The sequence below is a fragment of the Haemorhous mexicanus genome, chromosome 4 (assembly GCF_027477595.1).
Source record: "Haemorhous mexicanus isolate bHaeMex1 chromosome 4, bHaeMex1.pri, whole genome shotgun sequence".
NCBI classification, from domain to species: domain Eukaryota; kingdom Metazoa; phylum Chordata; class Aves; order Passeriformes; family Fringillidae; genus Haemorhous; species Haemorhous mexicanus.
Genome location: NC_082344.1, coordinates 30533961 through 30550100, shown reverse-complemented (window position 1 = coordinate 30550100; position 16140 = coordinate 30533961). Strand labels below are relative to the sequence as shown.

General features: G+C 38.6%; 1 protein-coding gene across 2 annotated transcripts; it reads left to right on the top strand.

Moving 5' to 3' along the window:
- Window positions 1–75: 75 nt before the first annotated feature.
- On the top strand, window positions 76–14396 carry CFI (complement factor I). 2 transcript variants are annotated; one of them, XM_059844252.1, is made up of 12 exons: window positions 76–451; window positions 2111–2390; window positions 3018–3162; window positions 4482–4660; window positions 5685–5795; window positions 7326–7442; window positions 8565–8603; window positions 9072–9175; window positions 9747–9862; window positions 10574–10851; window positions 11974–12075; window positions 13969–14396. In XM_059844252.1, the coding sequence occupies exons 1-12, from the start codon at window positions 392–394 to the stop codon at window positions 14184–14186; spliced, it is 1749 nt and encodes a 582-aa protein (XP_059700235.1). In that variant the 5' UTR covers window positions 76–391; the 3' UTR covers window positions 14187–14396. The 2 variants fall into 2 exon arrangements, with proteins under 2 accessions (XP_059700235.1, XP_059700236.1); XM_059844253.1 differs by lacking the exons at window positions 76–451; window positions 4482–4660 and having other exon boundaries at window positions 2248–2390.
- The last annotated feature ends 1744 nt before the right edge of the window (window positions 14397–16140 follow it).

The window sequence follows — 16140 nt, the reverse complement described above, 5'->3', positions numbered from 1 at the left end:
CACACCCCGGGTGTAACAACACTGATCTTAACAAGGCGGTAACCCGGCACTCGGGAACGCCTACAATCAGGGGAGCCGGTGCTGTGGATCGATCGGACTCCTGTGCGCAAAGAAAAGGAAAGTGCAACCGCAACAAGCGCTTCCTTTAAATCATTTACTTCAAGGGCTTTAATTTGTTATCTCGTCATCCACTTCCGATAAAACCAGTTAAGGCAGGCTCTTTTGAAGAGATCCGATTTATCGGTTAATAGTTGAGGATCCTGTACTTTATTTCTAAATACGCTTGAAAATGTTTTTCTAATGGTTAAAAATTAACCCCAAATCTAGCAGCTGACGTTCAAAAGAATCCCAGCCAGAGGAATTTGTCTAGGAAGGGAGATAAAATTTCATCATGCGAGTGCTCCCAATTTGCTTGCTTTTCTTGTGTCTCTTTTGTCTTTGTGGATCAGAGGTAAGATATGTTTTATTGTGTTCACAGTAATTTTTTAAAACGTTTAATAAACAGTTTATTGTTATAAAAGCAAAGCCAATTGATTTCTTTTAAAAAGTTCCTTTTATAGTATTTGTGCTTCATACATATCTTTTAGCCCAGCCTGAATGTTTGAAGTTTGCTATTTCTCTTTAATGTTTTCATTCTACCAGGGGCTTATGCTAACAGGTCTGTGGAAAAGATTTAATCATGATCCTATCCTAAACCAAATTTGCAAGCATGGCTGACCACAGAAAGGTGCTGCAATTTTTCCCACCTCCTTTTTTGAGAAATGGGATTGCAGTCTTGTAATATGGCAGCATGGGATTCTCCAGCTGCCAGAAGGTTTCCTGCAGATTTTCTCCAGGCAGAAGTGTCCAGGAAAGCCAGTCTGGGCTGGGCATTCAGAACAATCCAAGCCTTTCAGAGAAGTTCTGATTAAATATCAGCACCTGCTACTCCCCTTGAGGAGGAACACCTAGCACAACATGGGAGTTGTGCCAAGGCGGATCTGGCTCACAGTTTGGATTCTACTGACCCAAGAACAGCAGGAGGAATTTAATAAAATTATACAGCCGTGAAAAGGAGAGGTATTAGATTGAATTCTGCCCCAGCTACATCCTCCCTGACTTTACTGCGGGCAGGATTTCTTCATGAGAACTTTAAACTTCAGCTCTATTGATCCAGTTGACGCAGTCAAAGCTGATAAATCACGTCTGAGGACTAATGTTTTTACTTCCATTTTTACACAGAGGCCATCCATATATAGTTTCCATATTCAAAGATTCATCCTACCCACAGGTGTTAGTAAGCAAAAGCACTCAGGCAGCACTGAAGTCAGCAGAGAGCTGCACAAACACAGGTGCCACTCACCCAGAGGCCATCAGAGGGAGGGTCACAGTCTGTACCTGCAGTCCAGTGATGGCCAGCAACCACCCTACAAACCCTCTGCTCTGCAAGACGCAGGAAAAACTGATGAGGATGAGCACTTAATTTTCAATTTGCTTTTGGGTACTTGTTAAGGTACTTGAGGTACTTGTTACTTGAGCAGTCACGTGGACTCTGGAAAACAAATCATTATTTATAGATTCGTTTGCTAGTTAGTAATTCATAAATATTTACACATGATATTTAAATCCAAGTCAACCAGGCCAATAAAACAAATCTTAGGAAAAAAGCCCAAAATTGCTATTTTTTTTACTGGTGCTTAAATTCCTTTATGTTTTAATCTGCTTACAGTCCCATTGCTGGGATGTGTAATGAACCAGTGCCTTTAGAAACGTTTATAGTCTGCTGTGCACTTCAGCTGATGTTTGAAAAGCAAAAGGTATAAAGTTTGTGGGAGATCAGGAAGACTGAAGATCACACCAGGTAAATAATCCAAAAAGAAAAAAAGGGTTCAGGAAAACTAAGAAGGACAAGGTGGCCAAAGACAAGGGAATAAACTCTATAAATGGTATTTAGGAACTTTTGATTAGATAGGAAAAGGCTTGTAAATGGACACTTTGCTGAGGCCAGTGAAGGAATCTGCAAAACTCTTGGTGCAGTCCCTAATCTTGCTTTCATTTAAATTCTTTTTTTGTAGCAGCATTTATTATTTTTTCAGCAGCCTCTAATGCTGAAGAAAACCATTTTCAACAGGTTAAGCCTGCCCAGCCAGCTGAGCAAGACAGCTACCTCATAGAAGAATGCTTGGGCAACCAATACACCCACAAGTCCTGTAAGAAAGTTTTTTGTCACCCATGGGAACGATGTGTGGAGGGAAAATGCCTGTGCAAACTTCCCTACCAGTGCCCAAAGAACGGCTCTGCAGTTTGTTCTACCAGTGGAAAGAACTTCCGTACTTACTGTCAGCTGAAGAGCTATGAGTGCCAGCAACCCAAAGCAAAGTTTCTGCACAGGGGAACATGCGAGCCTGAAGGTATTCACACCTCCTTTTCCAAAATCTATCCATCAGGGGTGGCTGAGGAGATGCTTACACTATTTATGGAAAGTCTGTTTGTTTTCTTGCACTGGTAACAGCATGAAACAGAAAATGAAAAGTCACTGAAAATGGGCAGAATCTGCTGATTTTCATAAAAAATAAAGTGATTGACAGGTCCAGGTCACCCTGCTGCTGGTTTTGCTACACAGAGTGCTGCAGGCATTTTGCAACACAGGTAACAGAAGTAGGATGTGGCCTTCTCACTTCAAGTATTATTGGTTGGTTATCAAAAATCCCCTAAAGAAGGTCATTATACTAAAATGCAGCCCTTTCTTGGTAGATCTTCAAGTATTCCTATGGACCCATTACCCTCATTTGTCCTTAAACTGTCATATTCTGAGAAAATAGCAGACTCAAAGACACAAAGTCAATCCTCAAAACTAATTCAGGAATAATGCCTGAAGCTTCTGATTCCCAATCTACTGTTCTTTCCATAAGAACTTTGGCTGTAAATACAAAATTAATCCTGATTTGGTTTTGTGCTGTCTTTCCACTAAATACATCTATATAATATGATTTTGTTTGGGTTTTTTTTTTTAATTTCTCTCTTTTTTATTTTTTAAGAAACATTTTCAGTCTCTCTGGATCATGAAGATTCAAGTTTGCTTCGAGTAAAACCTGTGAATCATAAGGAGGACAGTCTTGTGTGTGCTAGTGAATGGACTATGAATGAAGCAAATGTGGCTTGCAGGCACCTTGGCTTTGAATTGTAAGTTTGGGCAATTTATCTCTGGATAACTGCCGGGGATATGAAAAAGTAGGGCTGCTTAAAGAAGTGTCTGTCACAGCCAACAGTTAAGAAGAAAACTCATAAACGATGTTTTGGCTACAATATTCTGATAAAACTTCCTAAACTGACACCTGAGAGCGAAAGCCAAAACACAGATTTCTGTGTTCTGTTACAGGCTACAACTACACAAACCATAACTGCTTTGCTTTAAAATAAACATGAAGACCAGTGTGGAGGTGTTCTCTCAGGCCTGTGTTAGGGAAAATGCATGGATGGGCCACTCCCAAGTAGCTCTGAGCAACAATCTCTGTGCAGGGAAAGGTTTCTCAGGACAGCTGACAACAGGGTACAGCTCTGTTTTGCCACTTGCATTAGCCAGACTAACAAGGAGCAGAACGTGGAGCTTTTTCCTTCACCCCTGCTGTCACTGCTTGCTCTGGCTCCGGGGTTGGCTGAAGTCATACCCAGCTTGTTATTTTCCTATGACCATAATGATAACCCAAGGTGCATATTCAGCTCCTCATAAAGTTACCTCTGTATCCTGTACATAATAATTTTACACCTGTACATTTAACATAACTTGTGTTGCCTTCCCAACCTTACCAGAAAAAAAACCTAAAAAAAGTCCCCAGAAAACTAAAGCTGCTATTGCAGTGCCTCTCTAGGTGAGAAGCAAGTGTTTCCTAGTCCTGATCAGTTTATCTTCAGATAGCAGAGAGGGGTTTGCCCTGGACAAAGCATTCAGCTGTGGAGTCTCATTAAAAGCCCCTCTAGTAATTTATTTACTTGATCTATATTTCTTTAAGGTAGGGGATACATACACTGTTAGGAGAATACTTCTCAGGTAAAACCAAGAAAGATTAAAATTTATCAATCCAGCCTTGCAGTGGCCTGAGCTTCCTCAACATTCAGTGGATTGGATGGGACCAAGGATAGCTGACCCCATGCAGGAAGGTTCCCAAGTTATGCCTCACTCATGTCCACACAGAGACAGAGGTCTGAGCTTACAAGTTTTGCTACATAAGGAGACTTTTCTATCCATCATGATACACAGTGACTTTCATAGACCTACATATGCATCTGGGGACAGATCTATGTAGCAGCCTGCAAAAATTAGCACTTCTTCCAAAGTAAACATCTCCTATTTACCCCTAGACAACTCCAGTTGCTAGTCCGCTCTTTTGCTTAGCCATGACCAAAATTCTTTGACACTGAGAAAAATCATATAAATTCTAAACAATAAAAGCAGTGGACAATCCATTGTGAAATTATATAATTTGTTGTTATTATCTTCACAGAGGTGCTGAATATTACCAAGCCACTTCCAGCATCACAGAATCTGCCTTAAATTCATTAAACTGTCTGCAAATAAGTTGCAGGGGCCTAGAGACAAGTCTTGCTGAATGTCACATAGAGATGAAATCAAGAGATAGTAATGAGGGACTGGTTAGCCTGCAGTGCCATGAAAATCTCAGAGGTTAGTAGATCTTTTTAGTTTAGTTTTAATATCTATTTGGTGGTTTTACATTTTAAGTATATTTTAAATAATGAGGACCCAGTTTGCTGAACTCTCAGCCACAGAAAACCTGCACTGAAACCTTTTGATCACTTTAAATCATCATTTTGCAGACTTTAAGATAATTGAGGCAATCTGGAGTCAAGATAGTCTTGAGTTTTCAAGTTTGAAAAATCACGCTGCTCCTGAAGTATTTTTACAGATATTTCCCCAAAGGAAATTTATTTCATCCATGGTTCTGTTTGTTCCACCATCCCTTCCAAGGGTACCAAGGTATATTGTATCCCATGAATCTTACCTCTCCTGGCTTAACTGGTGAGGAGACAGGTGACACTGTATTGCTCACTGTTTGAGAGACATCAATTAGCACAGCACTAGCACCACAGCCAGACAAGCATGACTACAGTGGGAAACTGCTGGTGTCTCCTGCTGGGTTTCAGGACTCCTCAGTTTCTCACTGTAAAAGGGGAATCAAAGTCTTGTTTAGAATTCTAACAGCTTTTCATTCTCTGTAGGGAGCTTTCTTTGGCAGTGGTGAGCATCAGCCTGAGATGCTGCTGACTGGAAGTGCTATGAATCATCTCATTTTTTTTCTTACAAAAGCAGTTATTCACAGACTCTTGATGAGTTCTCTCTAGAGGAGGAACCTCCATCATCCTAATCCCTTGAATCATTTATAGCGGTTTGAATTGATAATTTCTGGTTTAGTCCTCACCAGTCCTTTCATTAGAAGAAATTAAATTCCCTTTTGCCAGGCTACTGGCAAATTTGGAGGAAGAAAATGAGTGGACATGCTGAAACCCTGGTGAAAAGCAACCAAAGCAATAAAAAATTCTTCCTATTTACCTGACTGGTCCCCAGCATACCTACTGCCAATAGGCCAAACTGCTGACAGAACCCAACATGCAGGCACAGAGTATTTCCCTGGGCAATTATGAACCTACAGTCAATTCCACACTAACTTTATTTTCATCTTGCTGCACAGTTTGTTCAGATGGGGAGTTTCACTGTGTCAACCAGAAGTGCATTTCTCTGAATAAAACCTGTGATGGGATCAATGACTGTGGAGACCTGAGTGATGAACTGTGCTGTAGAGGTAACAATTTCCTTTGTCAGGTGTTTCAAAATAATTTCAGCAGAAATCCACCCACAAGAATTTTTACAGTGATGTAACAGCTAAATTCTCTTTTCCATTAAGTCACTACATTAAACAAATCAGACCATAATTTATACTTAGGCAAGTGCAAAAAAGCATGGCATGAAATAGCATTTTGAAGCAGGCAAGTGATCTCTTGAGAATTTGGATTTCTTCAGAGAATGAGAAAATACAATGAGATAATTTAGGAGGCTGTTAAACATTGGTACAAAAAATTTGTCCTGATAGCATGAAAATGTACTTTTACCTGAAAAAAAAAATAGTGATTAAACAAAGACACTTGTTTTCCAATGAACTATCTTTAAACCAAAGATCTCCCTTAAATTTATTACTAATGCAAGATCATCCATGACACATCTGTGATGATTTATTTCCTGGCATGCTGCTTGCTCATGAGCAGTCATTCCTTTAGCATCTGCAATTCCAGCTGTAAAAATTCTGATTAGAAATGAGGAATGGATCTAGCATGAACTGAATGCAGGAGAATACTTTCAAAATTTGGGTTTCAGGTGCCAAATGCTAATGTCGGTTACAAATCCCATCATTATCCCTCCATAACCTTAATTTTGTAGTGTTACAATTGTAAGTCATTTTAATGAGATAAATGTGGAAACAGTCACAGTAATTTTAGAAAAAAATGTAATAAATACCTGTGATTTCATATATTTAGTGGACATGTATTTGGACTCCATGTGACAAAAATAGTGCTGTTTCAGCTGAATGGGCTGAAAACAATGCTTCCTGAAATCAAAATATTTCAACTGAGTTCAGTGGTCTTAGGATCATCTTGGGATATCTGGATACTTTTAGAGAACTACCTTATTTTCTATTAAAGACAAATATCTTAAATAGGAGATTGACATAAGACTTTAAATTAGCTCAAAAGATCCTGCCATGAATTCATGCACTGCTTTGTTTCTGATAACATTCAAAGGGTTCTCAGGTTCATAATACCTTTTCATATAACCAAGAATTTTTGAAGATGTAAGTTATTTCATCCAGTGTTTTCCTGTCAGGACTCTTGATTCCTAACCCTGCATTTAGGCATTTAGCTCATTCAACCAAAAATCAGCTTGGTCTCTTATTTGGGGGGTGGGATTTGGCACAAGCATCGTCAGTTCCTCATTTGAGGTGATCAGTGATGCTGGCAAAATTGGAGGTCTTTTGGCTGGGGTTGAGTGTGGCTGTGTTATGGGTGAAACTGGTATGGAGTGACACCAAGTCTAGCAGTACTGCAGTGGTAACAGAGATCCACATTTTTCAAATCTTTCAAATAGTTTCAAGAATTTAAAGTGAGGAAAGCCAAGTATTCATTTTGTTTAGCTGCACAGAGCCTGCTTTTGTAATCTCTTTATGAACAGGCGGGTCCCCTGTAACATTTGGTTTACCTTGTAAAAAGCTCTCTGACAGTGTGAGGTTGCTGAACCAAATCATGCTGTGATTTACATTTGTAATTCTCCTGTGTTGCAGAGTGCAGAGAAAACAGTTTCCACTGCCGGTCAAACATCTGTATTCCAAATAAGAGTGTCTGCAACAAAGAAATTGACTGCCTCACAGGAGAGGATGAAGCTGGAGTTACCTGTGCAGGTCTTCTGAAATATGTTTTTGTTTCTTTCATTCAGCTCAATTTTAACTGGAGGCTACACAATGCATATTACCATTTTATTTATTATGCAAGAATCAGTCTTCCCAATGTTATGCTACACAAAGTAGGAAGAAAAAGTATGGAATTTTCTCTCATTTCTGTCTGGAAAGGCCTCACAATAAAACTAAAGGAAGGAAGAAACAGATGATGTTTTGGGAAGCTTAAGGCAGATTATGTCTTTTGTTTATGTGGCCAGCTATCAAACTGGTATCCCCTAAGAAAGTGTAAGAAAGCAGGAATACTTTCCTCACAAATGAGGAATTCAACTGTTTTGTCAATAATAATTCTTCTGTGCTTTTCCCCTCTCTGTTGAAAAGATTATGTTTTGTTTGAAAACTAGAATGTTTTTCTTGCTCTCAAGAGAGACAAAGTCTAAGGCCAAAAAAGTAAAAACTATTGGCAGGTGGTAATTAGTACAGGTAAACTGAACTCTAAATGTAAACATTACTGTCAGTGACATGAGAACAGACACAATGCTCAGTGCCCATACAGGGACTGAATTCAATGGGCACTTTGTTTCAGTAAAAGCTGACAAACCAGATTCAGCAAGCATTTAATTTACCTCTCATGCTGAATATCCTCCCTTACCCTATTAAAGGAGACACACTGTACCCATCAGCGTAACCTAAACTGGGGGGGAAGACCAAATAAAAACCTGTTACTTAATGCTCCTTTGAGTTTTAGAAAGTTTCAAAAGGTCAATGGAGCAGGAGGAGAAATTTTGGTTGTTTCTGGTGGAGGAGAATGGGACATCTCCCCAGAGATCACAAACAAAAAAAGGGCAGTTTCTCAGGGTTTCCTGGCAGAACGGCCCCCTAGGCTTGGAGAGCAAGTAGATGTTGTGTAGTTATGAACGACTGGCTGCTGGTCATTTGTAGGCTGAGGCAGACAAAGAGTGCCTGGCAGGAAAGGAAAGGAAAGAGCAGGCACCAGGCTGGAGAGTATTGCTCTGCATGAGAACAGTATGCCCTTATGCATTTAAAATGTGTTCTGTGATCGTGGCACACAAACATATATTCAAGTAAATGTTTGCCGATAATTTAAATATTTTGTTAATACTACAGGCGAAGAAGAAGGTGCTGAAAATGACAGTATGGATAAAGGTATGTGTAATTAGCCCTCCAAAATCAACAGCATACCCTCTTAGTAGTGACTTTCTAGCTACCAGCCAGCTGCTCAGATCTAGAACACTCAGATATTCTGACTTTGTGATTTACTAATACACACTCCGGGACTTACTGTTTGTCTCACTTTTCACTGATTTCCAGAATGCCATAATAATTCATCCTAGCTGAGGACCTACATCTGCATGTTTTGGCAACTGGTAAACTTTCAGCTGAGGTAAACTCTCAGCAAATCTAGGGGAACATTTGCCCGAATGCAAAGAGCATTGGAAAATGGACAGAAGTAATGTGATGCTCAGACACAAGCAACTTTGAAAGCAAAAACAGATGCCAAAATTTTTGGTCTTTGTTTTCCTGCTATTTCAACTACTGGCCTATTCACAGCACTCAAATTTTAGCAAGAATGTATACTTGAATTCTGAAATACATTTTTCCTTTTTGTTAAAGAAAGGAAAAGGATAAAGACGCTTCTTCCCCAAGTGCACTGTGGTGTTAGGAATCACACACTAACTCGACGGAAAAGAATTGTAGGTGGAGAGATTGCTGGAAAGGTAAAAAACATCTTTACCAGATATGACTTCATTCAGCATTGATTTAAATGGGCATTATTTTCCTTCTGTTAAAGTTATGGAAATAACAAAATCAGCTACAATGCTTATGTCATGTTTTGCAGCAGTAGTGGCATTGCACTGAATGAAAGTAAAAAGAAGCACGGTTTATAAAGTAAAATATAGACTTACAAAATTAAGCATTGAAGTACAAGCAGACACTGAAAATTACTCAGAGAAATTATTAATACTACAGCAAAAAATAACAGTTCTGGCAAAATGGAATTAAATTTCGCATCTTTGAAACAGAATTTAACAAAAATGTATTCAAACCAGGTGAGATCCTCCATCTGTTTTTCTGGCTACAAGCTGGAGGGAAGGACACATTGCACAAAGTCAGAAGATTGAATAAAATTACTGAATTTTTGTATATATATCATTTATATCTGATGGAGCCCAATTTACAACTTCTGGATAGTACATCTTTTATTAAAACCAGATGTTTTTCCCTGTATGCACTAAAAGTTGTACAATTGTAATGATTTCTCATCATTTGTGTTTGTTGATTGAATAGGGTGAATTTCCTTGGCAAGTGGCAATTAAAGACACCAGCAATGAAGGTTCCTCAGTGTACTGTGGAGGGGTTTATATTGGTGGCTGTTGGGTTCTGACTGCTGCTCACTGTGTCAGGTAAAAACAATTAATTCTGAAATTATTTTGTTTCTGCAAAGCAGAAAAACTGGTTTGGATACTACTGCCCTTCTCAGCTACGTGTTTGTTAATTTCTATTTGTCTGTTGAATGGAACAGTTTAAACCACTGATTCACCCACATTAACGATGAGGAAGATTGAGAGAAAACAGTGTTTTGGCAGTGAATAGAAAGATAAAAAGTAACCATGAGTTTGAAGAGACATGGCATATTTCAGTCAGATAGCAGCAGGCAGGAAAGGTTCATTGTAACCACTCTGCTTGAAGTTAAGTGCAATGGATCTCTTCTCCATCTCTACCTTGTGGAAGTCCAGGATCTGTTCCCAGAGAATGTCCCTGGGGTTATACATTCCCCAGAATAACCCAAGAGCAGACATGTAAGATTTGCCAGTCCCATCCACATCTGCTCACTCTTTTATCAGAGCAGCATAAACACCTGTTTTCAGTTTGTCACAACACTAAACAGAGCCTGGATTTAAACATAATTTTCTGTATTAGTTGCAGTACTCAGCCTGTGTCATCTGCCTTGAATTTGCTACATTTCAGAAAAACCTAGGCATAAAGTCCAGAAAGAAAATATATAAATCTAATATAGATTTTTATTCTACAGAAATTTTGATAAAATGCAACAGTTTACAGCTTTAAACCAGTTGAAATGTAAGGCTTGTGTTTATTTCACTGTTTTTTTCCAGGGCAAATCGGGTCCATCTCTACCTTGTCTGGGTTGGAATGTTGAACACAATAGCATACGATAAAGAGACAAATACTTTCAAACTAAACCAAGTGATAATTCATGAAAATTACAATGCATCAACGTATGAAAATGACATTGCTCTGCTGGAGCTGAAAGGTTCTGGACTCGGAGAATGCTCCCTGGAAGACAACAGCACACCTGCCTGTGTCCCCTGGTCAGAGTATATGTTTAAGACTGGTGACAGATGCAAGATTTCTGGATGGGGACTAGAGAAAGGTATTTGCTTTAGTGCTCGCTTCAGGAATGTATTATTTGCATAACTCATTTCCTAATTGTGGTGAGCTTTCATTTTGAAAAGGCTGAAGAACAGTTGTGCAAAAGTACTCAGAAGAGGCTGAGTACAGAAAATGTAGCCTGTGGTCTGGCACTCAGGTATCACTGTTGGGTTCTCTTTTCTGTACTGCTTCCTCTGCTGTTTCAGCTACTTTGTAGATTGATATAGAGGACACACCTGGATGAAAACTACCCTGAAAGTAAGAAATTTTCCTTTTGCCCATCTAATAGTTCTGTCAGCTGTGAAGATCTGTTAAGGACATGTAACAGATGTTGTGTGGTAGCTCACAGGGGCCCACAGTCACGGCCTGTCCTCTGTCCCCTTCCCAACAGGATCTGAGCTCCAGCCAGCAGTCATGAAACTCAGCACATCCTCTCTCTGCCATGCTTGGGTTCAGCCCAGAGAAGCTTGCACAGAGACAGATAAGCCAAATATAATCATGCTCTCAAAGATTTAGGAAGCATTTGTTTTGGATCACAGTGTTGCAGCATGGCATTGGAGCTACCACATACTGGTTGGGAGGTTTCTCCTCTCCATACTCAGTAGTATCCACCCAGCAAATGCAAAGCTGGGAATTGCTAACAAACAGACAGAGAACAAAACAGAGCATCTCTTTAGACTTGTGAATACATAGCTCACCCATATCTTCAGTAACTGCTCCGTAAAGATAGAGCAGAGTTGGAAAAAAGGTAATAAGGATGAATCTCAGCCATATCTCCAGTTCACAAAAAACAATGTACCCATTTCCAAGTTCCTGGATACCTTCATGTGGAAAACACAGGAAAAAAGCCCTGAGGAACACAAGGAAATGGAAAGGGTGAAAATGTCACAAAATGAAAGCACTGTAGTTTACACTGCAATTAAACCATTCTGCTTTTATTTTGAAATATATGGCCAATGCACTGTAATTCATAGGGGGTAAATATTAGTGGTAGTTTAAGGTTTCTGGTTTATAATACTGAAGATTATATTCTGTAAATAAGTAAATAACTAACTTTCAAATTGTTATATTAAATGTGTCTAATGTGTACTTGTCATTTTAAATTTTGATTTTTTTTTTCTAGGTTACACAAAACAATTTATCCTCAAGTGGGGAAATGTTAATTTATTTCACAATTGTTCTGAATTGTATCCAGGACGATTTTTTAAAAAAATGGCATGTGCAGGTAAACATCAATTTTCTTACTATAATTTCTCTACCATCAAGCTCTCAGTTTAGGCCAGACCTAATGGCTGGGAATCTTCTAGACTTAAGAAAGACAAAAAATGAACTATCACAATATCACTGTTGGCTACATGCCACCCACTGAGCCTGTGGCATCCACCATTATACACTTATTTGTAAACAGAGTTCAGATGACAGCATGACAAGTTTCTGTGATTATTTGGGCAAATTTTTGCATGTAATTTGAGTTATGTTTCTAAATACATAAGCTCTTTACAACCTACTGAACCTTCTGCTTTTACTGTATTTGATTCTGATTCAGCAACACATTTAAGCAAATGACTGTCCTAAAACACACACCCCTGTTGAGCAGAATTCATCTGCTTAGACATTTGTCTCTACCACACTGGATGCCAGGAAAATACAATTAACTTTTCAAACTTAGATTAGTCTGTCCAGGAAACTGGTTGTCACTCCTAGTATTAAAATGAGGATTTTGAATACACATTTTTTGCTTCTCAAGTGACAAAAAGTGTTGCCAAATACATGACTAAAGTTGAAAAGTATATTCAACTCACAGGGCAGATGGTTTCAACTGTTTGTTAAATCAAAAAGTGAAGGCAATCTTTAAGCAAACTACTCAACAAGAAAAGTGAAACCAGATATAAAAGCAAAATAATTGGTGATAATTTCAGGATGTTATCTGTAAGACACTGGGTTTATTTAGTGCACCAGTTCTTCTCCCTTTTCTTCAATATATTTCAAGTCATCATACTTTACCATGAGGGGACAATGACAGTACCACATGAGACACATTCAGAAAGGGGATATCTGGGGATAACATCCTTTCCCTGGTGCAAATAAAAACTTTAAAATTAAGGGCTGGTATTCACAGGAGTTAGTAATACAAGCAAGTATTAATTAAACTGATTAAAGGCAATACATTCTTGTTTCGTAGGATTAACAATCCTAACTCTGAACAATTTGCATAACTCTTTCTCAGTAATGTACAGATTCAAGAAAGAGCTTCTTAAAAGCTTGGGGACTTGTGCTTTTTATGGGTTCCTTCATACTAGGACAGTCAGCCAAGGAGGAAAGTGTAGTAAGGGTGTTAGAAATTAATAAACTTTTACTGAGTATATTGGAAAAAACCCATTAATCATATTCTAGCTCTGTAGCAGCATTTCTGTTCATATCACATCCATCTTGATTCATTTTTTTTCATGAACACTGGGTCTGCTGACCTGCAGATGAGTAGGTTTGTGAACCGACTCATTTGAAGTATAAAGGGCACTTGATCTGCACACCTGGGCCTCAGGGCTGCTAACTGGTGCTGTTAAAGGTCCTCACTGAGACCAACCATGCAGTGGGGGCACTTAGAGACAGCTGCTTTCCCCCCCATCCTAGGATTCATTTGCTCTCCTTCTTGTACCTGCCCACCTGTTTTCATAGAGCTGGTAAAGAGAATAATTGAACAGATGAAACTGGACGATGAATTACTGGGTAGAGAGGACACCAAAGGCAGACACGGAGGTGTACACACATTATGGTACCTTCACTTCCAAAGGAATCAGTGCACAAATCTTTATACCTTGTTCCATTTTTATGGGCAAATTTTTACAGTAGGCAATGTGGCTGAATTCCTCTCTATTGCACTGCATAAAACAAGACTGACGAAAAAGCAAATGAGAATTTGGGCCAGCCAAAAGTATAAAGAGAGACCCTGCACTTGAAATGAGAAGTAACAGACTTGAAGAGGTTCAGAATCTTCTTTACTGGTGACCATTGGGCAAACAGCTGTCAGGAAGTGACACAGACCTGAAAAATCTCCTGAGCTCTGCCTCGTGTGCCAGCTGGTACCTTAACTTACTTTTGCTTTTTATTTCCTCTTCAGGTACTTACGATGGCTCCACAGACAGCTGTAAAGGGGATTCAGGAGGCCCCCTGGTCTGCTTTGATGCAGAAGACGTGGCTTACGTGTGGGGCATTGTGAGCTGGGGTGAGAACTGTGGGGAGGCTGGTCACCCTGGTGTGTACACACAAGTTGCCAGCTATTATGACTGGATTAGCCACCATGTATCGAGGGGTCTCATTTCACGGTACAATATCTGAAGCTCAGAAATTTAAATGCTTTCTTCATATCACCTATGCAAAAATAGTCCTTTTCCACAATCAGCTGTCACATAACTTAGCAACAATCAGTACAAATCTTCAAGAAATGTATTTTGAAAATTCTTAACACTCTCTGAATATCACAGTTTAGCAGAGCCTGTGGGAACAATTCCACTGCAAAGGTCTCTAATAAAAGCGGATATTAAATTATTTTTTCTCGTAATATTGATTTTTTCCACTTTTCACATTGCATTTCAGTTGCTGTTGTTTATTTAGCTAAAAGGGATAATGATACTGGAAGCAGTGATTGGAAAATGACTGCACTGGCATTATGTGAACTTCACAGAAAGGACAGCAGCCAGCCTGCTTTAAAGAACTTACATCATCTCGAGGTCTAATCACCAGAAACCTTCAGCAGGCTACCAGGCTTGGCACTTGATTCCTTAGGCTTATTGCAGAAGTAGACTTCAGCCCATCTATCAATCAACAGATTGGCGAAGACCATGAGATTTGTTGTAATGGAACAATTACTCAAATAATAAATCTTGGTAGTTTTTGCAGCTACAAATTCAGACAATTAATATCTAGTCAATATACATCATACGATCATCTAGCCTGGGGCAATTTTTGTAGCTTTTAAGTTTTACAAATTTAACAGCAGCTGTTAAGAAACAACAAAGGAATTTTAAAACTTAAATCTTCAAGTTAAATCAAAAGCATCTTTACATCTTAAGATCTCTGTGTATGTATTTATATTTCAGGTATCCAACAAACTCTCAACACCAAGTAGAGTTTTACTGTACACACTATTACACACTCTATGTGCATCTGTATTCTTACACACATACATTTTATATAGCAATATAAATATATAAAAAGACAATACCTTATACATTTAATTCTACAAAATCATGTAGCACATACAAAGTTAGACTTCTTGCTGTCATAAAGAAAACATCAGGCTATACATAAGACCTTCCCATTCAGCAAGAGCTGTTCACAAAAAGTGTGCAGAAATTCTTTTTGGAGCAGTAGAATTTGATTTGTGGATTGGTACCCTCAACACAAAGCTCACATAGCTCTAGCCAGTTGTATGAAAATTATCAATAGCTTTAGAACATTTTTCACTGTATTCTAATGACAAATACTTTCAATATCTATTTCACTTTATTTCTCTAAATTATCCTGCGGAATAAATTGCATATGTTCACACAACACAGTTGTTGTGGTGCTATTTCTTCTATAATTCACCACAGTCAGACAAGAATTTTTACACTTTCATTGACTTTTCTTCATCTTCCAGACTTGTAAAAACCCCACATCAGCATGACTCTGTCACATAAAGACACCATCTGTCCCCAAAATAACTAAAGTAAGGGTATGAATTCCTTCTCTTAAACAAATACACATACCTTCAACAAAGTTTATCATTTAGGAAAGCATTTAAGTACATTCCTGCACAGAAATTATTTTGCTGAATCAGGGTCTTGGTAAAGAAACCCTAAAAAGGAAAACGCTGGACAGATGTACAAAGAGCTCCCTCTTTTGTTTGACTGAATTTTTCTGTGACAAATTTTTCCCACCAATTTCATTAGTTAAGTAGACATAATATTAAATGCTGAGGCTGCAAATAAAAGAAAAACAAACTCAAAAAACCCCCAGTAGAATAGGCATCTTTATGCTCTATCTGTTCTGAAAGTCTCCTGGTTGTCTTTCCATTGCTGGTTCTTCTTTCCATTTAACTTTGGCCCTGAAGCCAAATATTACTGTTTTCTGAGGGATACCACACATCATCAGAGTTTTCATTACAAAAATTTAAACAATTTTCACGTGGTTCCAATTCAGTTCATCTGTGAAGCTTCTAGCATTTAGATAAACTTTTTTTTTAAAAATTCTGAAAACCAAACCCGATGCTTAGTAAGCAAGTTCATTTTGGTCTGATTTTTCTTTTGAA

Excerpts from the sequence above, each read along its gene's own strand:
- CFI (XM_059844252.1), top strand. The coding sequence starts at position 392 with ATGCGAGTGCTCCCAATTTGCTTGCTTTTCTTGTGTCTCTTTTGTCTT. Across the intron at positions 8,604-9,071 it reads AAATGACAGTATGGATAAAG|AAAGGAAAAGGATAAAGACG; the intron begins GTATGTGTAATT and ends TTTTTGTTAAAG. Across the intron at positions 9,863-10,573 it reads ACTGCTGCTCACTGTGTCAG|GGCAAATCGGGTCCATCTCT; the intron begins GTAAAAACAATT and ends GTTTTTTTCCAG.